Source organism: Leuciscus leuciscus (assembly GCF_965113295.1).
Source record: "Leuciscus leuciscus genome assembly, chromosome: 17".
NCBI lineage: Eukaryota > Metazoa > Chordata > Actinopteri > Cypriniformes > Leuciscidae > Leuciscus > Leuciscus leuciscus.
This window is the reverse complement of record NC_138741.1, coordinates 7,971,061-7,998,713: the sequence shown is the minus strand read 5'-3', so window position 1 is coordinate 7,998,713 and position 27,653 is coordinate 7,971,061. Positions and strand designations below refer to the sequence as shown.

Genomic DNA, 27,653 nt, shown 5'->3' with positions numbered 1-27,653 from the left:
CCGCATGAAGTGCGCCATTTGGGACAGGGCCACTGCGGTCTCACGGACTTAACGGACACGCGCACGCGGCAGCCATTGTAAGTCCACAAGACCGAAAGTGCACATGAAGTGTGCCATTTGGGACAGGGCCAGTTTTGGGTTTGATATTCGTCTAGGCTGCTGAAGGGACCGTCTGTAAATTCCACTCAGTCCAAAAATATAAAGGTATAATTATTCATTGCAATGAGCTTCTACCAATATCTCACTTGTAACTTACAGTACAAAAATATTATTAAGGTTAACGTTACCAGGAAAGCTAGCTAAGTTTATTAAATTCATTCACAATATGTAGACATTCATTATTAATCTTATGCCCATGTATTGGTATATATTGCTATAGCTTAACTAAGAAATATCTAGTGTACTATTTTATATACTAATACACTAATAATTACTGTTTCTAAAAGTATTGGATTAGCCCTAATTATTACTAATTCATTTCAAAATCCCATAGCAACCTCAGCCAGTTTACAATGCAAATAAAATGTATATATTATAACATTTTCAAGTTTACAATACAAATAAAATGTATATATTTGAACATTTCCAACAAATATCAAAATAACATTGTAAATGTAAATGTAAAAAAAAAAAAAAAGCTAAATACAAATAAATAAAACAACATAAAATGTATATTATAATGTAAAATGTATATATTTATTACCAGGTAAGTAATAGTACACCAATAACAAATCAATTTCGACATAAAATGTATATATTATAATGTATATAAAATGTAAATATTTATTACCAGGTAAGTAATAGTACACCAATAACAAATCAATAACAAATCAATTTCTTGGGCAAAAATAGGTTACACTTTATTTTAAGGTGTCCATGTTACAGTGTAATTATTTTAAGTACTGAGTAATAATAATTAACAACATGTACTATAGGATCAGGAAAGAGGTTTGGTTTAGGGCTAGTTGCATGTAATTATGCATATTTATAGTTATTACTATAACTTCATAACGTGTAACAAGGACACTGTAAAATAAAGTGGGTAACACTTTATTTTACAGTGTCCATGTTACATGTACTTACCATAGTAATAACAGTAAATTATGCATAATTACATAATTACAACTAAGCCTCAGCCAAATCCTAATCCTAACCCTATAAGTACATGTAGTTAATTAATATTACTCAGTACTTAAATGTATTATTACATTGTAACAATGACACCTTAAAATAAAGTGTAACCATAAAGTGTTACCGAAAAGTATATAACTACACAGTAAATCAAGCACTAATCAGAGAATACATTAGCTTTAGTTATGTGATGTCAAAAGTGATTACATAAAGGGGAGAAAGAAAAAAAGAAAACCATTTACACTTGATACCCATTCTGAACTGAGCATGAATAAACAAAGAAAAGGTGATGAGGCATATGTTGACTTATTTCTCCAAGAAGCCATTTTGTGTGACAGGTTCACTCTCATCAGGGATCGTCTTCATTCTCCTCAGTCTCTTCAATGTATCTGATGGGAGAAGAACTTTAGATGACAGAAGCCAACAGAAAAATCCCAGGATAAGAATCACAGAATTCATAAAATTAACTTTCTATACCAAACATTTTCTACTGCATAAACTTCTCATGTGTGCCTAAAACGATTGAAAATTGTATTGTACCATCATGTATGTAATGCACATCAATGTTGTATTTTATTCATTTATTTATATGGTTGTTATTCACACTAATACTTAACATGATATTTGAGTGTATGTGTTTGTGGCCCTGGGTTGTCTTTGCTTTTTTGATTTCCAGTGACATCCAGATCTATCCAGAAAATTAGGACAGAAACAGCAGATATCCATGGGCTTTCAAAGTTTTTGGTGAAATCTTTCACTGGCATCCTGCAAAACAATGATCCTGAGTAAATAATACCCAATATATGATTCATACATTGTAAATGAAGGTGTCATATATTACAACATGATCAATGCTAACCAGAACTCCCCATTGTCAAGTTTTTCACGCTTGCGGTCCTCCACACTCACTGTGTCCCACAAAGATGTTCTGAAAGAATTATGTACAGTATACACACAAAATATGTTGGCTTTGATGTGCCATACCAACATCACAGCAACCCTATTATATGTATAAAATGATATATATGATATAACCCTATGATATATAGCAAACAACTACATTTTTATAAAATATGTAGCCTACGTGAATGTGAGGTGATAGGACAAAGTAATCAAAGTTACTTTTAAGAGTAATGCATTACAATATTACGTTAATTCCTAAACAAAATGTAACTAATTGTGTTATTTACTAATGCATTTTGTTACTTATGCTTTTTCTAAGTTTCTTCTAATTGGTTACTTCTAATTGTAAAACAAAATATTTTGCTGTAAATTTGAAAGTAATGCATTACTTCATTAGTTGCTTGAAAAAGTAATCTTATTAATCTTATTGATGCGTTACCTAACACATATATTTAATGTTGCTGTCGGGTAGAAACCTCGTATCTCCAAAAACACAGTATTTTTTAAATAATTAAACATTGCGTTGTCAAAGTTAATATTGTGGCTTTGTCCATTGACATTGTTCTGTCCATCATTAGAACTGCCGCATTTGACACAGTAAGTGCATCGCATTATGTTTTCATCAACTTATAAACTTATAAAGACTTATACACGGCGCCTCCTTGAAAATTTGCCCATAAAGAAACGGAAAAGGATTGACTGGACACTCTTCCGAAGATGGGAGTGAGAGGCTGAAACACGTTACGAAAGACAAATGGAGAGTGAGAAAGCTGCAGATTCTTTGATTGCTTTACAGACGAGAAAGAGGAAGCAGGAATTGCACGACATGCAGCCGCCGCCCGTCGTAAAGCCTCCTCCATACAGCGTGGATGCTGCTAAAGATGAAGAGGGGCAAGTCGGATATGCGTCAGGAGCTGGAGGCTCCGCAGGCCTGCTCCAGGAGAAAGAGGAAGTGGAAACGGAGGGCAAAAGTTCGGATGAGGACGAAGGTGATTCGGGGGTCATAAGGAAGTTAAGCAATCTATTAGATGAGGCAATGACACCAGAACTAAAAACACCACTCCAACGTGTGTTTAAAAGTGTCAAAAGAAAAGCAGCTGAAAAACCATCTCTCCCACACCCAATGAAAACTCGGGCAATCTCTGTAGTTGGGGAAAAACCCAAAGAAGCCTGTAACCATGCTTCAGTTTCCAGGTGCAGATGGGCCTGTGTGGCTGGAACGGCCATGGGATCTGGAGGAACTATGAAATGTGACAGCTGTTCTTCCAAACCCAGAAAAGGGAGTCGAACGTTTTATAGTCGCAGTAACAAATGTTGATGTGATCTTTTTTTATAAGAACTTCACAATAATTTTCATCTCAATATTAAGCCTAATTTGGCGCCCAATCACTTTGGTAAATAATGCCTACAAAATAATAGCTTTAGTTCTGGCCAAAAGACTAAAATGTGTCCTAAATTCCATTATTGATGAAACACAGTCAGGATTCCTGCCAAACAGATATATATCAAACAACATACGCTTAATATTAGATCTATTGGACTATTCATATTTACTCCCAAAAGAAAGTTGTATTTTATTTTTAGACTACTATAAAGCATTTGACACATTAGAACATGAGTTTTTGTTTCAAGCACTGAATAGAATTGGCTTTGGTCTCCTTCTGTAATATGGTCAAAATGCTGTATATGAATAGTAGTAGATCCATTAAGTTGAGTAACGGTACCTCTACCAGATTCTTCTTAAATCGTGGAGTTAGACAGGGATGTCCAGAATCTCCCTACCTTTTTTTAATTAACCACGAAGCCTGGGTGGTTCCGCAGCTGAAGACGCGAGTCAGGTTTAGACCAAGACTTTCTCCGACCCTCCCGGTTTTCGAGTTATCCACACAAAACCGCTTCTCCCCTCTACGCGAAACAGAACGCGATGCTGTGATCATCAGCGATTCCATCGTTCGTCACGTACACGCTACGTTAGGTAAAAGTAAGGTGCAAAGTCACTGCTCTTTGTAAATAATTGGAATCTGTTTTGGGAGCGTCCTAGGCTTTTCCGTGCTGATGGCTTACACCCAAGCAGATTCGGAGCGGATCTTCTGTCAGATAACATCTCCAAAATGTTAAATACCCTTTGACTAGTAACCAAAAGTCCAAATCATAGTCTCTGCTGCACCAATTTAACTGATATAAATACTAGTGTAGAACATTGCATAGAAACCGTGTCTATTCCTCGTTTAGTGAGATCAAATAATAAATCTAATGCAGGATCTAGGAAAAATCTAATTGTTATTAAAACAGAAAATGTTGCTATTAGTAAACAAAAACTATTTCTAAAGCTAGGTCTTCTAAACATTAGATCACTCACACCTAAGGCAGTTATTGTAAATGAAATAGTCACAGATAATAGCTTCGATGTACTTTGCCTTACTGAAACCTGGCTTAAACCAAATGATTATTTCGGTATTAATGAGTCTACTCCTCCTGGATACTGTTATAAGCATGAGCCCCGTCTGATTGGTCGTGGCGGAGGTGTTGCAACCATTTATAGAGATATTCTAAATGTTACTCAGAAAACGGGTTATACGTTTATTTCATTTGAAGTACTTGTACTAAATGTTACGCTCTTAGATGTTAGAAAAACATCCCTATTATCTCTAGCCTTGGCTACCGTATATAGACCGCCAGGGCCTTACGCTGATTTCCTAAAAGAGTTTGCAGATTTTCTCTCAGACCTATTAGTCAATGTCAATAAAGCATTAATTGTTGGAGATTTTAACATACACGTAGATAATCCAAATGATGCGTTAGGAGCTGCGTTTACAGATTTATTAAATTCATTTGGGGTCAAGCAAAACGTCACCGGACCAACACATCGTCTTAATCATACACTCGATTTAATTATATCACATGGAACCGATCCAACCGATATAGATATCATTCCACAAAGTGATGAAGTCACTGATCACTACATGGTAACTTGCATATTACGTACTGCTGTAATATGTCATGCGGCGTCGCGTTATCAACTAGGCAGAACAATCCTCCCATCAACCATAGATAATTTATCAAATTGCTTATCTAATCTGTCTCAGCTGCTGCCTGAACCCAAACAAACAGATGAACTAGAAGAACTAACTAGCACTATGAGCACCATTCTCTCTAGAACATTGGATGTGGTTGCACCTATTAAATTAAAAAAGGTCAGAGAGAAAAATAAAGCACCATGGTACAACAATACTACGCATGTTCTAAAGAGAGAAACCCGTATTTTAGAGCGTAAATGGAAACAAACTAATTTAGAGGTCTTTAGAATCGCGTGGAAAGACAGTATGTCACGTTATAAAAAGGCCCTAAAAGCGGCCAGGGCTGAGCACCTCCGCAAACTAATAGAAAACAACCAAAACAATCCAAGGTTTTTATTTAACACCGTGGCTAGACTAACAAATAAAGAGACGTCACCCGAACAAAATATCCCGTTACAGTTCAGTAGTAATGATTTCATGAACTTCTTCACTGAGAAAATAGAAAGCATCAGAACCACAATTGTAAACGTTCAATCTTCAATCGCGCCTTACAATTCAGCTTCAACTATCACCCCGCAAGAACAATTACAGTGCTTTACAACTATAGAACAAAAAGAGTTAAATAAACTTATCACTTCATCTAAAACAACAACATGTTTATTAGATCCTATACCAACTAAACTACTGAAAGAAGTGTTACCTGTAGTGGAAGAGCCTGTCCTCAATATTATTAACTCGTCTTTATCTTTAGGTCATGTTCCAAGAACATTTAAACTGGCAGTTATAAAACCTCTCATTAAGAAACCACAATTAGATCATAATAATCTAGCAAATTATAGACCCATTTCAAATCTTCCATTTATGTCTAAAATATTAGAAAAAGTGGTGTCCGCTCAACTGGGCTCTTTCTTGCAACAAAATTATATCTATGAAAAGTTTCAGTCTGGATTCAGACCGCATCATAGCACTGAAACTGCGCTCGTTAAAATCACAAATGATTTACTTTTAGCTTCTGACCAAGGCTGTATCTCAATACTAGTTTTACTTGATCTTAGTGCTGCGTTCGATACTATAGATCATACATTACTCTTAGATCGACTACAAAATTATACTGGTGTTCAAGGACAAGCACTAAGCTGGTTCAAATCATACCTATCTGACCGCTACCATTTTGTCTATTTAAATGGAGAAAAATCGATCATAACTCCAGTAAACTATGGAGTGCCGCAGGGATCTGTATTAGGCCCTCTGTTATTTTCAATATATATGATGCCACTTGGAAATATTATAAGGAAACATGGAATTAGTTTCCATTGTTATGCTGATGACACTCAAATATATATTTCATCACGGCCGGATGAAAACGCTAAATTTTCCAAATTGACAGAGTGTGTTAAAGATATAAAAGATTGGATGACGCGTAATTTTCTATTATTAAATCCAGACAAGACAGAGGTAATACTTATCGGTTCAAAAAACCGCCCACAAAACCTCGCACAATACAACTATAACATCATAGGATGTCCTGTTACTTTATCCTCTACAGTAAAAGACCTTGGTGTTATACTCGATTGCAACCTGTCTTTTGAAAATCATATTTCATATGTTACAAAAACAGCCCTTCTCCACCTTAGAAACATTGCTAAGCTACGTAATATGCAATCAGTTTCTGATGCAGAAAAGTTAGTTCATGCATTCATGACCTCGAGACTGGATTACTGTAATGCTTTATTAGCTGGTTGTCCTGCATCCTCAATAAACAAGCTACAGTTAGTCCAAAATGCCGCCGCTAGAGTTCTTACGAGATCAAGAAAATATGATCATATAACACCGATTTTATCATCACTGCATTGGTTACCTATAAAGTTCCGTATTAATTACAAGGTATTGCTACTGACTTATAAAGCCCTAAACGGCTTAGCTCCAGTCTATTTAACGGATCTTCTATCGCCCTATAATCCATCGCGCTCTTTAAGATCACTAAATTCAAGGCTTTTGGTCATACCTAGGATATCCAGAACCACCAAAGGAGGGAGAGCATTTTCACATTTGGCTCCAAAACTCTGGAATAGTCTTCCTGATACTGTTCGTTGCTCAGACTCGCTCTCCCAGTTTAAAACTAGATTAAAGTCTCATCTCTTCAGCCAGGCATTCATATAATCCTACAGTTCAAACTACAATCCGGCCTCTAGCTCATAAATGCCAGAGGAGAACTGGCCCCCGACTGAGCCTGGGTTCTCCCAAGGTTTTTTTTCTCCATTAGGTCACCTGATGGAGTTTTAGGACACCATTAGGTCACTTGATGGAGTTTTTCGGTTCCTTGCCACTGTTGCCTTTGGCTTGCTCAGTTGGGGATATTTTGGGGATATTTAATCTAATTTTATCAATCAATAAATTCCTCTTGAAACAAACTTTGTTGAATTATTTTAATTTAATACTGTGAAGCTGCTTTGATACAATCTGTATTGTGAAAAGCGCTATACAAATAAACTTGACTTGACTTGACTTAATTGCGACACAATTTCTTACGCACATCAAAGCAAGCCATCTAAAAGGCATCAATATTGGCATTACAGAGATAATTAGTCAGTTAGCGGACAATACTGCTTTGTTCTTAGAAGACTCTCTGCAAATGCCAGCAGCCTTGTGTACTCTTCATCTCTTTTCTAAAGCCTCTGGCCTACATCTTAATCTCAATAAATGTGAATTACTTCCGATAAAAAACAGTAGGCCTATGATCTCTTCAGTTGGTGGTATTGCAGTTAAAACAGTGTTACATATTTGGGTATACAAATAACCAAAGATAACACTAGACGCTCAGCTAATTTGGACCCAATTATTATAAAAACAATGAAACTCCTTAACTGCTGGCTGCAGAGAAACCTTTCTTTGAAAGGCAGAGGTTTGCTTGTTAAAGCAGAGGGTCTGTCTCGCCTTGATGCCGCACACTTGTAAAATTATCGATGGAATCTTAGTTACATTTTTATGGAAAAACAAATCCCATTGTTTGCAATAACACATTCGAACATGGCCAGAATGTGCGCGTTGAGAAACACGTTCAAATTGGTCGTCTTAACATGGTAAAACTGTGCGTCTTTACACGTACTAAAGTATTATTATAAAATATATAATAACACATATATTGGCCTAATCGATTCCTTAAAAATCCCAGTTCTATTTGGAATATTTTCCCTCAGCTTGCCTTCTCGCAACTTAGTGGCGTAAAGTTTGCTCTAATGTGTAACTATGATATTTATAAACTCCCTATCAAGCTATTTAACTTTCATCAACAACTTCTTTTTGGCATGGACTCTCATTTACAAGCATAACTTTTCCCCTTATCGGTGTTACATATGGAACAATAAGAATATTTTATTTAAGGAATAAATCTTTGTTCTATAATCACTGGTTCAGTAATGGAATTTGTCATGGTAGAAAGCTCTTTAATAACGAAGGTCTGCTTTTTAGATATGCAGAGTTTCTTTCAGAATATAACACCGGTAACTCCCAAAGAGTTTGCCACAGTTATGGATGCTATTCCATCTGGCATACTCATGCTTTTCAAAAATAATACTCTCTTCATTATGAGTTCATTATCTTCTCCTGAACCTGTCAACACTCCTATTGACGAGATATGTTTCACTGAAAAAATAGGAAGAAATTATAAGTAAGAGTTCTATTCCTAGTGAACATTATTTCTGCCCCTCCTGCAATCACATATTGGAATGGACTTTTTGATCATTTAAATTGGAAAAACATATGGTCCATACAACAAAGGTTTTTCCTCACAAACAAAGTAAAATAAATATCTTTTAAATTAATTCATAGTATTTACCCAGTCAAACATTTATGATTTTGATACTAATTGCTCTTTCTGTCAGAATGACACTGAAACTCTTCTTCACTTGTTTTGGTCGTGCAGTTATACTCAGCAACTTTGGAAAGATGTTGGTTTATCTCAAGCAATATCTTGCAAAAATTATGAATCCCAAAACTGTTTTTTTTTTTTTTTTTTTTTTCAAGCGGATTCAAATGCCTGCTTTTTAATAAATCTAATTATTTTCCTATGTAGATTTTATATTCACAAATGTAAGTTCTCAAATTGTAAACCAATTTTTTTGGTATTCTTACATGAGATAAAACAGTACTTGATTACAATTTCTCCCTCTCTGAACCCAAAAGCACTCAGAACATGTACAATTTGCAAGAACTACAAACTTTTCACCTTCTTAAATGTTTAGATTTCTTTTCATTTAAGTAATGCCCTCTTTCCTTTTTTTCCTTTTTTTTCATTCTTGTTTATCTCATTGTCTGTTTTTTGTTTTGTGCTATGATATTGTTAAAGTGTTTTCTTTCATATTCTTTATATTTTTGTTGCCTTAATAATTATTGTTGTGTTCTAATTATGTTGTTTCACACTGTTAATTCAATGTTCAAATAAAGCAATATTAAATAAAAAAAATAAAAATAAAGGTTTTTGGGCACAGTTGTATATCTACGAATTGTGTTTTGCATTTGTGAAATGTATTTTATGAATATATATTTTTATTTTTCGCATGTGAATTGCTTTTTGTGGAAAAAAAGTCTGTGTGTACGTGAATTAGGTTTCATCCATGTGAAATTGTCTACGCATTTGTGAATCATGTTTTTTGCATGAATTATAATTGAGACTATTCTGCCTCTGTAGGCCTACCAACGCTAGCTCACGACCATCTTGTAGGAGTGAGTAAAAGGTGGCTAATTCATATGATTTGTCTAAACCCCAGTGATGGGTAGGTTAAGGGGCGGGGTCAGAAGTAGGTCGTTCGTACGAATTCATACGAATTGGGCAACTTTTAGAACATGTACGGTATAGCAAAAATCGAACAAATTCGTATGAGTGAGGTCGTATGAATTCGTGCGAATTAGCCACCACCTTGAACATTTAAAAAAAAAAACTTTTATACAGCCATTGTAAAGTCTGTAAGTTCAATATGCCATCTACCCTACCTAAAGTCTATAGAGAGACAGCTACACAAGTTTCGAATTTTAGATTACTGTACATTTTTTTCATGTACAGTGTAGTTTTTATCACTGTATTTTCTCCCCGTTTTCACTGTTCAGTAAATTTACCTGATACGGTTCCTTCGTCTTCCTCTGATTCTAGATTCTCCAAGATATCTGGGATTACTCTGGAATTGTTCACACCACAGCTGAAAGTACAGAATTCTCTACTGATAGGATACTATTTTTGTATTTATTTTTATTAGTGTTTTGACAGCATGAAGGATGAAAGAACTTATTGCAGCATGTATAATTTGCAGCATGTATAATGTATAATGTATAATTGCAGCATTTTGAACCTATACCTTATAGGGATAATTCACCCAAAAAGGAAAATTCAGTCATAATTTACTCACCAAGCCCGTATGAATTTGTTTCTTCTTCTGAACACAAAAGAAAATATTTTGAAGAATGTCAAAACAGTTGATGTACCCCATTGACTTCCATGGTATTTTTTTATTTATTTTTTTTATACTATGGGAGTTAACTTAATGGAGCCCATCAACTATTTGGTTACCCATATTCTTCAAAATATCTGTTTGGAACAACTTTTGAAAACTTTTTGGGTGAACTATCCCTTTAATTGACCCTAGCAACACGGGGTTGGTTCAAATGTCATCTTTTTTATTTTTTATTTTGGTCAAACCTAGATAACTAGATAACTAACAATGACAACAATAGCAGGAGGTTTCAAAACCAAAGCAAACAATCCAACAACAGTGACTCCAGGTGGTCAACATGAGAAATATTACACCCATTACATTAATCACTTTTCAAACAGAGAGTTAAAACAGTTATTTTTGCACAAATTTCAGAATTACAAACAAATGTATCATGTGAAATGTGTAGGCTATATCAAATAATAATTATAAGAAAAGCAAAAGCATTTTAATTATTAGAGGAATAAAAGGATAAGTAAATAAGCATCAATATTTGTTTATTAGTTTGATATATAAAAAATGAAATGTTTGGCCCGCTAAACCGCCGATCTGTTCTTGCGTTTGTTGGCAAACCTCCTGGCAAACAGACGTTCCCTCATGAGTACATGGTGAGTCCAATCCACTAAAACACAGATGCACAGGTTGTAAATGTATGAATTTTGAATGATAAAAAATAAAGAAAATAAAGCAAAATGTTTTTAAACACATGTACAGTATGTGGTTGGAGATATGGAAAAATTGAAATGTTTACATCAGGATTACCTCACTCTCATTAAGAGTTATCTTCCCACTTTCACAGAGTCTCTGGAATATTCCTGATGAAGAAAATAAAGGCTGTTAAAATGTAATAATAATAATAATAATAAATACCCAGGGAATTTAGCTCAAACTATTTCAGGAGCATGATTTTTGTTTAGCAAAAATTTTGTTTACCAGTTTGTGTGACACAACTCTTGGTAGCTTACCCTAAAAAAATATTTATTTTTTACATTTTATTTTACAGTCCTGAACATCAAATTAGGGCGGCACGGTGGCTCAGGGGATTTCTGTGTGGACTTTGGTTAAATTGGAAAGTTTAAAATGGCCCATAGATGTTACACTGAGAGTGTGAATGTGAGTGTTTGTACTGAGAAAGGCTCCAGCTTTCTGTATAAGGAAGTCAGAGAGAGAGAGAACATCAAATTGCTTTTCTGTCTAGTCTTACTCACTAGCCATGCAGTTCAAACGCATGACAAGGCAAATGAAACCCTCCAGAGAGATCTGTTCTGTAGCACCACCATACCGCACAACCATGAGACTCAGGATGTCTTCATTTATATGCATGCCTAGGGCACAAGAACCATGACATAAATACAGTATCTATACAATGTGTGATTGAAAATATTATATGTATCATAATATCTCTGTTTTCAATTTTAGGGGTCACTAGGCAGCTATACAGATACACTGTACCACAGCAGTGATGTTTGTAAAAAATAGTTAATGCAAATATTTAATACTTTTCTTCTACTAAGTAAATTACAATATTTTCAACGTTTTACTACCGCAAAGTATAAACTGTATAAGCTTTAACCTGTTTTCTCTAATGCATTGTGCAGTTCGTTCAAAGACAGACACCCATCTCTGGAAGAATCCATGTTGAAGAAGATTTCCTGTAAAAAAAAATTGTCTTAAAGGAGTAGTTCACTTTCAAATGAAAATTGTCCCATGATTTACTCACCCTCAAGCCATCCTAGGTGTATGACTTTCTTTTTAGACGAATATAATTATTATAAGAGTTAGGCTACATTATCATAGGCCGAAAGCTAGAATTTTACTTTGTAACATATTGAATATTAATATTTGTCTTACACAAACTCATTGTTTTACTTCAGAAGGGCTTTATTAACTCCCTGGAGCCGTGTGAAGTTCGTTTATGACAGATGGATGCACGTTTTTGAGCTCCAATCTGTTGGTTGCAATCCACTGCAATTATAAAACTTGGAAGAGCCAGGATATTTTTTAACATAACTCCAATTGTATTTGTCTGAAAGAAGAAAGTCATATACACCAATCAGCAATCAAAGCTAAATTCCAGACTCAAATCCACTCACCTTGTACATCATAATGCGGGTCCACAGACGAAGAAATTCTGATCCACGAAGTATTCCAGTGACAGAGAACTATTTTTATTGTCAGGAAATATTTCTAGAGCTAAAACATGTTTCTTCACAGTCTGACTGGAAACATAAACTGATGGGGATAAATCATATATCATCATTCAACAAATTATTTTTGAATCGTTTTTAATTAAGGAAAAAAGGATACATCTGACATGGCAATTATACTTCTGCAGGAATCCAGGCCAAATCCTTCAGTTTTTTTATCTCCTAAAAGGTACAGGTCACATTTGTGAGATTTATGAGGCAATTTAAGATTTCTAAGCTATATTTCACATAGAACGTACAGGATTTTTAAAACACTCACCTCTGAGTAGGTTTTCATGAAGAAGCTGTTGAAGTTTCTCAGCATCAACAACTTTGTACTGTTTCCAAAGAAGACATTCAAGAGTTTGAAGCTTGTAGCAGCTAATTTATTTTTTTGATAATATATTAGCATACATATTTACCTGATCCGAATATTGTCGAAACAGAGTTTTAGTTTTAAATTCTTCATCCAGTTTATCATTGTATGCGACCTAAATATGAGGAAAGAGACAACTGTATCATTGGCAAATGCTAAAATCACAATTAATGTGATAATCTATCTTATTAAATCTTATTAAAGATAATCTACTCTTTACAATTTTCAGATGATATCAGATTCTCAAATCTTAAAATGAATAAAATGTTAATTTATGTAACATTATATTAATATTTGTATAGAATAAACAATAATGTAATATTTAATGTGCAGAGAAGAGTGTTCATGTAATAGATTCTGAAGCTGTAATTATACTAACTTTATTTGTACAATTAATATCATTCCCATTGTACGAGAATTAACAAAAAGAAGATAAAGGGTTTAGTTGCAATTTCAGAGATATGTTGAAAGAACCAATATAACTAATTCACTGATTGCACATATTGACAAACTTTACAAAATAAGTGTGTGTATTATTACCTCGTCTACGAGATCCACAAGAAAATCTTTCTCTGTCCTTTCTGTGTCCTTTCTGGATAAAAAAAATTATTAACCAGTGTAATAAAGCACATGATTGTGAACATTTCAGTGTATAAAGTCAGTTTTTCAGTATTCCAAGCATAAATAATTACTCAAATGTTGAATATTGTAAAGTTATAGTCAATCTCTCAGTCCTTCATGTAACTTACTGAATGTTTATCTCATTTTTGCACAGAATGGACAGGATGAATTCTGCGTTCTTATTAGGGATGTAAGTGGATGGTACAATGAGATACTCTCCTGGCTCCAGTCTGAATAATTTCATCACTTCTCTTGCATCCTGAAAGTTCCCGCTTGTTGCCACAAGATTTCTGCTATTGAAAAAGCTTGACCCAAACTTTCCCTCAGATCTCATCTAAATGATAATGAAACAAAAAAATGTGTCAGAAAGATATGACAGCTTACGTAATATGTAATAGAAACTGTGAGTATATTTTACTTGCCTCGGGTGGAACCTGTAAAAGTTCAAAACAAAAATAAAGGTTACACACTAAGCACAATAGTATCATTGTACAACCATATTTATTGCCTTTGCGTTTGTTTATTTGTTTCTTTTTGTGTGTGTTTTTTTATGTTTTTTTGTGAATACTGACCGCAAACACGCAGAAGCCGATGAAATGGTGTGAAGCAAGGCGTCTGTTTCTCTTGTCAGGTTTCTGTATGAGGGACACCAGAACATTGCTCTGGCCCTGATCACAGGCCTTATCCATCTCATTAATCTTCAGCCAAAACTGGGGGTTGGTATAGAAGGTGTCTACAATTACAGGACATGGGTGTTAGAAGCAGATTTGCATTGATGACTAGTAGCTTTATTATTATAATTAAAGCACCTGAATGATTCATGCAGCCTCCAGCTGTACTCCCAGGAACCCAGCTGCCATGGTGGAACTTGGAAATCCATTGACATGCAGACTTTTCTTCCAGAAAATCAGGAGAGGAACAGCAGATATCCATGCTGTGAAATGTTCTAAGGAAATCATTCATTGACATCCTGAAAAAAAAAAAAAAAAAAAAACCTGCTTCATATGTAAATCCTAGACTGTTACGAACCGCTCTGAGACACGAGGGTAGAGGATCCAAATGCAGCTTTATTTGAGGGCAATCCAGAGGCGTAATCCAATGTACAGGCAAGGGTCATACACAGATAGGCAGTCCAAACAAACAAACAAACAAACAAACAAACAAACAAAACCGGCAGGGACCAGAGGCAAGAGAGTAATCCAGGGAACAGGGCAAGATATCCAAAAACCAAGAGACAAGAAAACCAAGAGAATGCTCAGAAATGCAGTGTAACACTAAAACAAGACTTCGCGGTGAGTGAATGAATGAACATGGTATAAATAGACTGAGACTAACAGGGTGATGGGACACAGGTGAATGCAATCAGTGATAATGAGGTACAGGTGACTGTGATGAGTGATCAGAGATGATGAGTCCGGGCAGTGAGTATGGGAAATGTAGTCTGAGAGTGAACGTGAGTGTCTGATGTGGAGTGCCCTCTGGTGGCTCTCAAGGGCACTCCAGCTGGTGACCGTTACATAGCCCCCCCTTTAAGGAGCGGATTCCAGACGCTCCTAAATTGTCCAGGAGGGTGGTGGAGTGGAGGCGGACCCGGGGGCGGGATGGAGGGCCAGGCCCGTGGAGCGGAAGAGGACCTGGAGACTGTGGTGGAGCAGGCAGTGCAGGCGACCAGGGCGGAGCAGGCTGTGCAGGCGACCAGGGCGGAGCAGGCTGAGCAGGCGGCCGGGGCGGAGACGACCCTTCGGGCGGCCGGGGCGGAGACGACCCTTCGGGCGGCCGGGGCACAGGAACAGACACCGGAACAGGAACAGACACCGGCTCAGGGACAGGAACAGACGCCGTGGCAGCGGTTATCTCAGTTGAGGGCTCAGGTTCAGGCGTGTTGGCGACCATCTCTGCTGAGGGCTCAGGCGATGTGGCGGCGGTCATTTCGTCTGGAGACACTGGCTCGGTGGCGGCCATCTTGTACGGAGACACTGGCTCGGCGGCGGCCATCTTGTACGGAGACACTGGCTCGGCGGCGGCCATCTTGTACGGAGACACTGGCTCGGCGGCGGCCATCTTGTACGGAGACACTGGCGTGGAGTCGGCCATCTTGTACGGAGACACAGGCGTGGAGTCGGCCATCTTGTACGGAGACACAGGCGTGGAGTCGGCCATCTTGTCCGAAGACACAGGCGCAGAAAGAGGAAGAGGAACAGATTCAGGCTCAGTATCAGGATCAGATTCAGGCTCAGGAACAGATTCAGTCTCGGCGGGACGAGACTCTTGACGGGCGGACGTGACGTGAGGCTCAGTCTCTGGATCGGCTGACGTGACGTGAAGATCAGTCTCTGGATCGGCAGAAGTGACGTGAAGCTCAGTCTCTGGATCGGCAGAAGTGACGTGAAGCTCAGTCTCTGGATCGGCAGAAGTGACGTGAAGCTCAGTCTCTGGATCGGCAGAAAGTGACGTGAACAGTCTCTGGATCAGGATCAGCGCGCTCTGAGCTTGACGGGACCAGCGGCGGCAAGGGCTTTGAGCTGGGCAGGACAAGCGGCGAAGGAGGCTGAGTGCTGGGCAGGACCAGCGGCGAAGACGACTCTGAACTGGATGGAACCAGCGGCGAAGAAGGCTGAGCGCTGGACGGGACCAGCGGTGAAGAGGGCTCAGTGCTGGACGGGACCAGCGGTGAAGACTTTGTGCTGGCGGGCATGACGCTTGCTGTCACAGACGCGGCGGGCATGATGCTCTCAGTCTCAGGGGCGGCGGGCACGACGCATACTGCTTTGGTCTCAGCAGATTTGCCGTGAAGTGCGGGCTCGGCTGGACTGGCGTGAAGTGCAGGCTCTGGCTCTGGCTCGGCAGGACTGACGTGAAGCTCTGGCTCGGCAGGACTGACGTGAAGCTCTGGCTCTGGCTCGGCAGGACTGACGTGAAGCTCTGGCTCGGCAGGACTGACGTGAAGCTCTGGCTCTGGCTCGGCAGGACTGATGTGAAGCTCTGGCTCTGGCTCGGCAGGACTGACGTGAAGCTCTGGCTCTGGCTCTGGCTTGGCAGGACTGACGTGAAGCTCTGGCTCTGGCTCGGCAGGACTGACGTGAAGTGCAGACGATGACATGGCGTGTCATGGAAGGAAGCTCTCCAGACATCTGGAGAGTGCCTCTCTCCAATCCAGACCGGAGAGGTCGGGGAGCTCCCTCGGGTCGACCTCCTTAGCCCCCAGGCGGTAACACAACTTAATTGCCTCGTCACCCAGAGAGCAAGAGGCAGCGAGAGGAACAAACCCCCAGGTGTACTGGAACAGATCGAGGCTATCCAGGGCCAAGGCCGCGATCTGTCCAGCGAACTCCCGGCTCATGCTGGGAAGATCAGGCGAGATCCGTACTGCTGGATTCCTGGAGGTCATAGCTGCTGGATCTGGGTGTGGCGAAGTCTTCTGTTACGAACCGCTCTGAGACACGAGGGTAGAGGATCCAAATGCAGCTTTATTTGAGGGCAATCCAGAGGCATAATCCAATGTACAGGCAAGGGTCATACACAGATAGGCAGTCCAAACAAACAAACAAACAAACAAACAAAACCGGCAGGGACCAGAGGCAAGAGAGTAATCCAGGGAACAGGGCAAGATATCCAAAAACCAAGAGACAAGAAAACCAAGAGACAAGAAAACCAAGAGACAAGAAAACCAAGAGACAAGAGACAAGAAAACCAAGAGACAAGAGACAAGAAAACCAAGAGACAAGAGACAAGAGACAAGAAAACCAAGAGACTGCTCAGAAATGCAGTGTAACACTAAAACAAGACTTCGCGGTGAGTGAATGAATGAACATGGTATAAATAGACTGAGACTAACAGGGTGATGGGACACAGGTGAATGCAATCAGTGATAATGAGGTACAGGTGACTGTGATGAGTGATCAGAGATGATGAGTCCGGGCAGTGAGTATGGGAAATGTAGTCTGAGAGTGAACGTGAGTGTCTGATGTGGAGTGCCCTCGGGTGGCTCTCAAGGGCACTCCAGCTGGTGACCGTTACATAGACAATATGTAATTCATGTTTTAGTACGCGTTAAGAATCTTTTTCAAAACATGGTTCATGCTCACCAGAACTCTCCATTTTCGTCCCGAAGATGTTGTTTGCGGTCCTCATCACTCACATCGTTCCACAAGGGTGAGCTGAAAGAATTATGTAAAACATACATCAGAATAAAGGATCATTTTGACTTTGCAATAATCAAACAATTTCACAAACTTTTTTGTTTGTTGAGAACTGAGAAAAATAGAACAATTTGTTGTTGAATGTTTTCACTGCCAGTTCTGCTAGTTAGTTATGTTAAACTGCTACTATTGTGTGACTACAGTCTGCTTTAACATCTGAATCTGATCATTCTTATATGAATAGCTTCAATAATATACTCTGTCTGTATTTTTTCTTTTACTAAAAAAACAACTACAGAAGTTTAGAATGTTGTTGTTATCAGTCTTAATGATTGATTATCATATCCTCATGTATCCACTGGTTGATCAACTGACTATCTGGAAGTATTCTTGTATTACTCCAATTTATAAAGAAGGTGATCCACATTCTTGATCCACAAAATAATAGACCTATATCAATAATTTGTGTTATTGTTAAAGTATTTGAACAATTTATTTATAATCTGTTATCAAAGTACCTAGAAAATAATATTTTTTAAATAATATTTTAATAATATCTTATCACCTTTCCAATCTGAATTTAGGCCTAATTATTTAACAACTAGTTCTTGACTAAAATTGACAAATGATGTATTTTCAGAATTAGATAATGGCAGCCTTACAGGGGCTGTTTTTATCGATCTGAAGAAGGCTTTTGATTTAGTTGATAATTACTTATTATAATATGAGCTTTATTCAGTTGGTCTTTCTCAAAATGTTTTATTGTGGTTTAATTCTAATTTACATAATAGAAAACAATGTGTTATCATTCATGGGGGTAAAATCTGATCATTATTCAAGAAAGAGGCATACCTCAAGGTTCAGTGTTGGGTCCACTTTTCCATTTTTATTAATGATGTTCCTTTTATTCTTTCACGTTCCTCTGTTCATCTTTATGCAAACAGCCCTGTTACTTATACCTTAAAACCTTATTTGTTTCAAATTCAAAATATATTTCAATCAGATAATAATGGTTTTAAAACTGGTGAAAAACAAACTTAAATGTCTCTCAGGGTTACTATGAAGATATTTTAATTCAAGAAACCAAGATACCATGAAGAATCCACAACACACACAATAACATATAGACGATAACCGGCAGGGAACAGAACGAAACAAGGATTATATAGATTATATATTTGCTTCTTTATTTTGAGACATGATGTACATGCTTTAGATTATGTTATATCTATGTTTAAAAGCCAAGAAACCTTAAGGATTTAGAGAGTATCTGTAAAGAGGTGTGGACCAAAATCCCTCCTGACATGTGTGCAAATCTGGTGACCAACTACAAGAAACGTCTTACCTCTGTGCTTGCCAACAAAGGTTTCTCCACCAAGTACTAAGGCATGTTTTGCTTGGGGATCAAATAACTTATTTCACTCACTGAAATGCAAATCAATTTATAAACTTTATATAATGTGATTATTCTGGATTTTTTGGTTGATATACTGTCTCTTTCCGTTAAAATAAACCTACCATAAAATTGTAGACCCTTCATTTCTTTGTAAGTGGGCGAACTTACAAAATCAGCAGGGGATTAAATAATTATTTCCCCCACTGTATTATTGCTAGGCAAACATTGTCATGGTCAAGTAATGTTTCGTTTCTTTATCATGTCTTGTTTAGTTTAATAGTATCATTTTCTTTTTAGTTTCTTTGTCACTGTTTTGCTGGTTTCTAGTTCTTAGTTTGTTACCATGGTTTCTGATTAGTTGCACACCTGGGGCAGGTTGCACCAGCTGTGCGTAAGTTATAACTTAGCCTAGTTTTGATGTAAATGGACACTAAGTTACGACTTACGCACTTCTAAATATTTTTGAGTTGCACCATTAAACTTAGTTGAAGCGTAACTCTACGTATAAACTAAATATTTACGGCAGCCTCCGATCAGGAGTAACGGATGTAATTAAATATCAGATAGACTGAACTGCATCAATAAGCTCTTCTTTTACCTGACAGACTTCAATTCTTTAGACATATATGATTATGCTGACATTTACACTCGCTTACATTTTAAGAGAGAGAACATTATGTGAAAAGATTACTTTGTTAGCGGCTATCTTTAACACGAACCCGTCCTACACGCGCCGGCGTGTGCATCGGTCCATGTTGAGCATGTCAAATATCAGTCGACATCTAACATCTTACGACCTACTAGCTACGCTCTGCCTTACGAACAAATGGTGCAACGGGAATAAAGTTCAGGGTTAGTTACAAATTAGCTAGTAGTTACTAAGCCTCTAGTGTGGACTTTACGTTCCAATTTAAGAAAGAACTTACGAACGGCTGGTGCAACCCTACCCTGTTCCCTGTTTCTTTGATTGCTATCCTGTGCTATCTCTCAGTTTCCTCAGATCTCTGTTCGTCGTTGAAGTTATGGTAGATGTTTAGAGTTTAATGAAAGCTTTAGCATTAAGTTCTGCCAGGAAGACTTAATTGTTACGTCACTCTACCTTTTCATCTATCCAATCACATTCCAACACTTGTGGTATAAAAGTTCGGTACTTATGTTTGAGTTCGCAGATGCTGACGCTTCAATTCACCACCATCCTCCCCACCTCCTCCAAATTGAATCCTTCCCTCCATCCTCCTCACCACCACCACCAGGATGGTCCCTTCCATACCTCACGGGGGTCGGCTGCGCCCCTGCCTTGATATTCAGGCAGGATATGCAGAGTCCGGACCCTCAGATTGCGAGCTACGGACGGGGCCTACGCCAAAGAACTTTATTGCTTGCTGGGTTGCTAATAAATGGATAATTGTCACAGTATTTATTCTCCCGAGTCTTTCTGGTAGAACTTGATTTCTTTGTTTATTAAAACTCATGTTTCATTGTCATTCTGTGTCACGCATCCCTCCTTTTAACAAATTTAACAAGAGAATCTATGGGCCCTATTTTAACGATCTGAAACGCAAGTATCAAGCGCGAAACGCAAGTAACTTTGTGGGCGGGTCTTGGGCGCTGTTGCTATTATACCGGCAGGATAAATGACTCTTGCGCCCGACACAAATCAAAAATGGGTTGGTCTGAAGTAGGTTCATTATTCATAGGTGTGGTTTGGGCGTAACGTGAAATAAACCAATCAGAGCGACATCTCACATTCCCTTTAAGAGCAGGCGCGTTTGTTCCATGGCGGATTTATATTATAATGGCGGATTTGCCAGGCGCATGCCAGGAGCGGTTTACAGTCGAGGAAGCTGACGTTCTCGTCAGGGCGTAAAACACAGAGAAGTTACATTGGGGATGGAGAAACACACCCAAATTAGCTTCGGTTAAACAGGTATAATAATTTGGGTAAATGTGTAAGCTAGATTTATGCCTATTTTTTCACATCTTCATGGACACAACAATGATTTCCCTCATGTGTTAATATTTTTCCTTGTAATAATGTATGGTTTTCTAAAAATGAGAACTGCTGCGTCTGTGTGTAGATGAGATAAGCAAAGTGTATGTGTACATTGATTATGGCCAGGCCAAGCATGCGCCCTTAAAATAGCATATAAATAACATGCACAACGCGCCACTGACTTTAGACTAGGTTTTTCCTGGTCAGTGGCGGAATTGTTTTCTAAACCTGCTAAATACGTTTGCGCCGGAACACGCCTCCTCTTTGCGCTGAACCGCCCCTGGGAGCGCAAATGCATTTGCTAGTTTACTGACGTGCGTCTGTGGAGGGAAAAGTCCGCTGTGCGCGGGTGCAAAATAGGAATGATACATGCGTCGGTGTACAAAGTCAATTGCGCTGGGTGCAAGATAGGGCCCTAAATGTCTAAAATGTGTGGTTAAATAAAATCAGTTCTTACTCGTCACCCCATTCGCCTTTCCACTCAATGCGTCCCCATGGGTTGAACAATCTCACCAGCTGAACTGGATATTTACCTCTCATGACCTGTGGAGCATGATTTTAAATAATAAGTATATGAAAATGTGGCAAATCTTTCTGATATTACCAGTAGCTTTATTTTGTAATTTACCAAAATTTTGAGGTAAAACGCATATGTTCATTTTTAATAATTTGTCACATTTGAGCACCGAGCAGAACAAACACTAAGATTATGCAAAAAGGCCAAATCATGTACAAACATGTAAAGCATGGGTAAGTATCAAGTTGGTTGGCTTCCATTATCTTTTGTCCCTAAAATATTTACCTTAAGACCTTATATGAATCTGATGCGTGCCGAGACTTGATTTTTTGCAGTCTTACCTGGTAAACATTTGTCACAGTGTAAGCGTGGCCCAGAACAATGCCATTTGGTAATTTTTCCTCATTCTCTTTCTGATTATGTGGAAACAGAGAAAAATTATCAGAAGACAGATGGTGTGGTGTAAAAGTCATTGCTTAAGAGGTGCTGTAAGTGTTTTTTTGTTTTTTTTAATCCCACAAATGAAAATGTCCCTGTACAATGTAGTCTATTTTTTTTCTTTTTTGCTTACCCCTGCTGGAGTTGCACAGCCCATAAGGACTTCTGACTGGAAAGCACGGTACATTATCTCCCACAAATCAGTTGGAGCCGTTTTCAGTTCGTAGTGCATATGAACCCCTCCGGTGAAATCCATGAGGGCTTCAGATACACAGCCACTGTGCATGTCAGCGTAGGAGCCGCACACCCTGTAACAGTCATTCAAACTCTAAATGATATGCCACAATGTAATAGACATAAATTTAAGGACTAATACAGTACATTAATCACAGGTTGGATTACAGTCGTGTTTACTGTATATTGAATATGACAGCACAATTGCTTACATATACTTGAAATTATTTTTTATGAAGTCACTAAAAGATGTACAGGCACTTACTTTGCATACGCTTTCTCCAGCAAGGCTGGCCAGAACTCATTATATGTTTTTGATTGGACAAAAATCAGCCTGTTGTCGATTGTTGGCAGTTTGTCATCAATCACAACATCGTACCATTTCCCAAACCGCCAGAACTGTAAGTTTAAATAAGCAGAACACTGAGTAAAAAACTAACAGGAATAACTATTACTTGGAGTTTCGATTCTGGATAATATGATCAAAATAGAATTAAATATTGGAAATTATGGCATGAAATAAGAGGAACTCACCCTGAAGTGAAATAAACCAGTGTAATTGTGGCTGAACGATTGTCCATCTGGGACGACCTTCTGTAAAAATTTGTCTTGAAATGTTAGAGCCCCAACAGAGGCCAGAAACCAGCAGTTTCCTGAAGAAAAAAAAACACACTAATTGAAACTGTGTAAACTAATTTGATATGCTATCTTTCATATTCCACAACTCATTTATTATTTTTTTCTAGTTTTGCTAGTGAAGGAATTTACTTTGTTTTCAGCAGAAATCAAGCCTAAGTATAGCCACAAGAGGCAATCATCAGGCACCAATGGCTCAGACTAAAGGATATAGGGATGTTGCCATGCATCTTTTCAAATATAATAAGTCTTTAAGTGTGTCTTTATAGATGTGTTATTCTGTATATAATAAAAGACAAATAATATTGTCTCTTCATTTTTATTAGACAGCAATATATATAGGCCTACCACATCACACAAATTGACAAATATGTTTTAAATATTATTGGGATAAATTAAAGTTAAAATAACATTTCTTTGTAAATATACTTTTGTAAACAAAAAACATTTCTTATTAAAAAAACGACATTGTAAGTGCAATATAATATTATGTTTCTTCCGATAACATTTTGTCATGAGTCTCTTGGAATAATGCATGCCAAGTTTTGTGCAAATCGAACCATCTAACCAAAAAAAAAAAAGGTTTTCCAGAAAATTCAAAATGGCGGTAAAATTTCCCTGCAGGCAAATAAAATCAGATGTATGATTCTTGGGGCTTACAAGGATTTGAAAGGGAAAAGGAATGTGAAACTCAAATGCACTTATTATAGCACCTAGTGTGTTGCTCAGAGGGCAGAAAAATAATAATATCCAAATCTGTACAAAATACAATAATGTTACTTGGTTTAAATATAGGCTAAGCTTTTATTTACACAGAGCAAGTCACTTTATCTCAATAGCCCCTCTAATCTTTTATAGGAAAAAATAATCATGACTGACTGAATTAATGGTCTACAATGGCATAGGTAATTGAACTGAACACCATTTTGCTTGTATGATGCCGCTAGGTGGCAGTAGGTGCCAATGCACTAGAATTTAGAGGTTTTTTTATGTTTTTTTATACTGGTTGAAACTCTCTTCTCATCTTGATGGCAATCAATAATTGAACTGGTCTTCAATTGAAATTTAAAAATGATCATATCTTCAGTGGAAGTCTCGGGACCAAAGAAATGCACGTCCAATCATTGCATTCGGTCCTGATGACCTTCCTGCCTGTATTTCCATCACATGTCATCAGCGGGTTTCATGAGGCAATGCTGCAGAGTTGTAGACAGACAGCCAAAGCACTGCCGTAATTACCGTAATTACCGTAATTAAGAAATGGCAACCAGTGACGTTCTACCCGGAGCGGTTCACCTCCTCAGGCTCGGATTTTTGTGTTTCTATGGCAACACTATCAACGCAAAAATGTATTTGCAGCAGTCAGGTGGTACAAGTAAGAGCTCTGCAAGTTGTTTCCTTTACGTTCAATATTATTGTAGTGTTATTTGCTTTGAGACGTGAGGTAATTTAATGCCGTCTCTCATGACACTTTGCAGATCTTATGGGATCTTATGCTTTCAAAGCTAGCTCGCTATTTCTAGCGTCTTAAAAACTGCCTTCCCACGCTTTAACAGCAATACTGTGGTTACCCAGACATACCTATATTCCCTTGGGCGTAGTCAAACCTGGACACTGTATCTACAATAAATTCAGCTTTATCTGGATACAAATTCTGAAGAAAAAAAAAGTAAGATCTTCAGTATTTGACTTGTGATCAACTGATGCTTTCAGTGAAAGGGATGTGATTGAAAGTTGTTTTTAGTAGTCTCTTTTAAATTCTTAAAAAAAAAATGTAATTATCATATTCACATCTTTTAGCTTATAGAATTTTACACTTCTACTTAGTTGTGCATTATTATCAGAACACGTCACAAATGAAGTATAGATTACATACCGATGGTCTTATCCACTCCACTCGGGCCATGACTTCTGGCTCCAGCAGCCCTTCGCCAATGGAACGAGGGTCTGGCGGGAAAAACTCATCAACAAATCTCTGTCTTGTCTTAAGACAGTACTCTTGTAAAAAGTTGTAGTCCTGATCCATGAACTTCAAAGGATTTGTTTCAGAGCCCATGCCACCCTTCGTGTTGCGGTCATCCATGATTTTTAGGCACATGCCGTGTGGAACCGCTGGAGGAGGCATTTTGAAATCTGTCTGGATTTCTTTACTATTAAAAAGAGGAAATTACAACAACAATACAAAGATATTACATTGCTTTAATAAAAGTTACCTCTATCACATTCATATTCACCAGTTCCCATTGACAACCTGTGCCATTCCCTGCCACCAGAAATACCAGCCGCAATCTTTATTTTAAGAGGAAGGTCTGTTCATCTTACAGCTCTATGACTGTTCTCGTGGTATGCGTGCTAAGAGTCTTTGAATATGGTTGTTCACATGTTCAATTAAACCTAAACAGAACCCATCCTGTTATTGATTTTTCGGTAAGTGTAAACTATTCATCACTTGTAAATGTTTTACACATCATTCATAGATAAAATGAATGATGTGTAACACATTTACAAGTGATGAATAGTTTACACTTTAGATTAGGGGATGCAGAAAGTGTTGTAAATGATTTATTCATGTGTTTACACATCATCTATAACAGGTGTTGAACACTGTAGTGTGTACTGCAGTGTAAGTGCTGACTGGTGAGGGTATAGAAAGCTGTCTTCTCTGACACACATGGAGTCTTTAACCACTGTTCACCTGATGTGAGCAAAACATACAAAAAAATGTAACATCATTTATTAAACATTTATGAAACGCATAGTCATGTTTTGTAAATGATTAGTTAATCATTAAATAATCAATTGTAAATGACTTATAACTGAATCTACAAAACATACATAAAATAATGAACATATTACTTATTAATCATTTATGAAAGCATAGTCATGTTTCATAAATGATTAGTTAATAATTTACTAATCACTTGTAAATGACTTACAACTGAACGTTATTATAAAGTGTTACCCACAGTATAATAAATCCTTACAGAACAACATCTACAGATGTAAATGTACACTAGTACTTTATTTAGCATATGTTACAGACTAAAGACAAAGTAACTAAATTCATACAAGTATACAATCCATAAAGTGCTTTTTTTTTTTTTTTATCAATTAGTTTGTATATACAAACTGAATATAGGTTTTCCCTTCCAATGAGACTATTGAGCTTTAACTTATTGCATTACTGACATAAATAAGATGAATATGTACCTTCAGAGATGCAATGAATTTTCACCCAAGTGACTGGTAATCTTCTCCGTCTTTACACACTTTTGCCTTACTCCAAGCTTTTAAACACTTGTAGAAGCCCTGCCCCATTCTATGTGGGGGTATCAGGGGGGGTATGTGTTTATAAAAAAGAAGTGATTGACAGAAACTCATCTGAACTCATCTGAATCTTTTTCATTATAAGAATCCTCCACATTTGCCAAAGGACAAAACATTGGTCTACATATTTCACATTAGCAAGTTATTATTGTTATTATTATTATTTTCTTGGAGGAAAGATAGTGTGCATGGTTTATTTCTCTGCATAATATAATAAAATACATTCTGCTTTTTAGACACCCCATTACAGTTTAGTTTGCTTTTATGGTATGGGTTTATGTAAGGCCTCCAAAAATGCATTCAGTGCAGCAGAAACCAGTTTTGTAATTGTAATTAATATGTTTATAATATATTTATAATGATCAGTATAAAATATATAATTTATGACCATAGTAACTAAGTAAGAGTATAGCCTATGAGACATTTCTTGATAAATGAGCCATGTCAGGTATGTTAGGTATAAATCCTTGAGCCAATAGAATATATGCAAATGACAACCAGTCAAGTCTGATCAAGTCCTGCTACTGTACAAAGAGAGGAGTAGTTTGCTAGTGCCAAAGCTATAAGAATGTGCAATCACTTTGAAACTGTGAGGGTACTTTGGGAAAAAAATATATACTGTACCAAGGCAAACATCTTTCAAAAGCTTTAAAACCATCTGGTTGTTCATTTGGAAGGAAAACGTTTTTTTTTTATTATTTTTATTTTTATTATCGAGACCCTCTGAGTAAGACCACTTAAAAGTTCAATGTGTTAATGTTTGTTCATAATATTCAAGAATACATTTTCTATTTCTTAGGAAATTCTGGGCACTGCACCGCTGCTATACACACATTTCTGACGGCAAGCCAACAATCAGTAATGATTTATCAAACATTCTGTGGAAAAAATGCTCAGTGTATCAAAACATGTAAATATCATGCTTTTTAATCATAAATTCACAAAGTAACTTGAAAATAAAGTGAATCATTTACAATTCGCACTGATAAACATATTTTGGCTAAATTGGTTCACAGGGCGCAAGCTATAAGATGAGCATTTCTGGTCAATAGCTTCTTCGCTATATGTTTTCTGATAAAAACTCAGATTAACATTTCCTTCTGCATTCTCAAGAACAAAATGCTCTCCATTGTCTTCTATAGTCATAATAAAATGCACATTAAATTGATCGTCTAGGTTACGACTGTAATCTCTGTTCCCTGAGAACAGGGAACGAGACACTGCGTCGATGACGCTTTGGGTAACGCCTCAGGCGT

General features: G+C 37.5%; 1 protein-coding gene across 2 annotated transcripts; it reads right to left on the bottom strand.

The window, feature by feature from the left end:
• Positions 1 to 10,275: 10,275 nt before the first annotated feature.
• LOC309479240 (calpain-1 catalytic subunit-like) lies at positions 10,276 to 26,419 on the bottom strand. 2 transcript variants are annotated; one of them, XM_082143242.1, is made up of 23 exons: positions 26,281 to 26,318; positions 25,649 to 25,765; positions 24,947 to 25,220; positions 24,652 to 24,724; positions 22,969 to 23,087; positions 22,700 to 22,833; positions 22,334 to 22,508; positions 22,104 to 22,175; positions 21,703 to 21,788; positions 17,803 to 17,874; positions 14,527 to 14,687; positions 14,290 to 14,450; positions 14,140 to 14,151; positions 13,846 to 14,051; positions 13,637 to 13,688; positions 13,143 to 13,211; positions 13,001 to 13,058; positions 12,842 to 12,903; positions 12,628 to 12,696; positions 12,108 to 12,186; positions 11,743 to 11,859; positions 11,297 to 11,349; positions 10,276 to 11,156 (listed from the first exon to the last, which is right to left on the bottom strand). In XM_082143242.1, exons 2-23 carry the CDS (start codon positions 25,741 to 25,743, stop codon positions 11,130 to 11,132), a joined length of 2,226 nt encoding a protein of 741 aa, XP_081999368.1. In that variant the 5' UTR covers positions 25,744 to 25,765; positions 26,281 to 26,318; the 3' UTR covers positions 10,276 to 11,129. The 2 variants fall into 2 exon arrangements, with proteins under 2 accessions (XP_081999368.1, XP_081999369.1); XM_082143243.1 differs by lacking the exon at positions 25,649 to 25,765 and having other exon boundaries at positions 26,281 to 26,419.
• Between the last annotated feature and the right edge of the window lie 1,234 nt (positions 26,420 to 27,653).

Bases quoted from the DNA above. Each gene is read 5' to 3' on its own strand.
- LOC309479240 (XM_082143242.1), bottom strand. From the start codon at position 25,743: ATGTGTGTCAGAGAAGACAGCTTTCTATACCCTCACCAGTCAGCACTT. The intron at 13,689-13,845 runs GTAAGTTACATG...TTTTTTATCCAG, and splicing joins AAAAATGAGATAAACATTCA to AAAGGACACAGAAAGGACAG. The intron at 11,350-11,742 runs GTGAGTAAGACT...TTTCTTCATCAG, and splicing joins GCGTTTGAACTGCATGGCTA to GAATATTCCAGAGACTCTGT.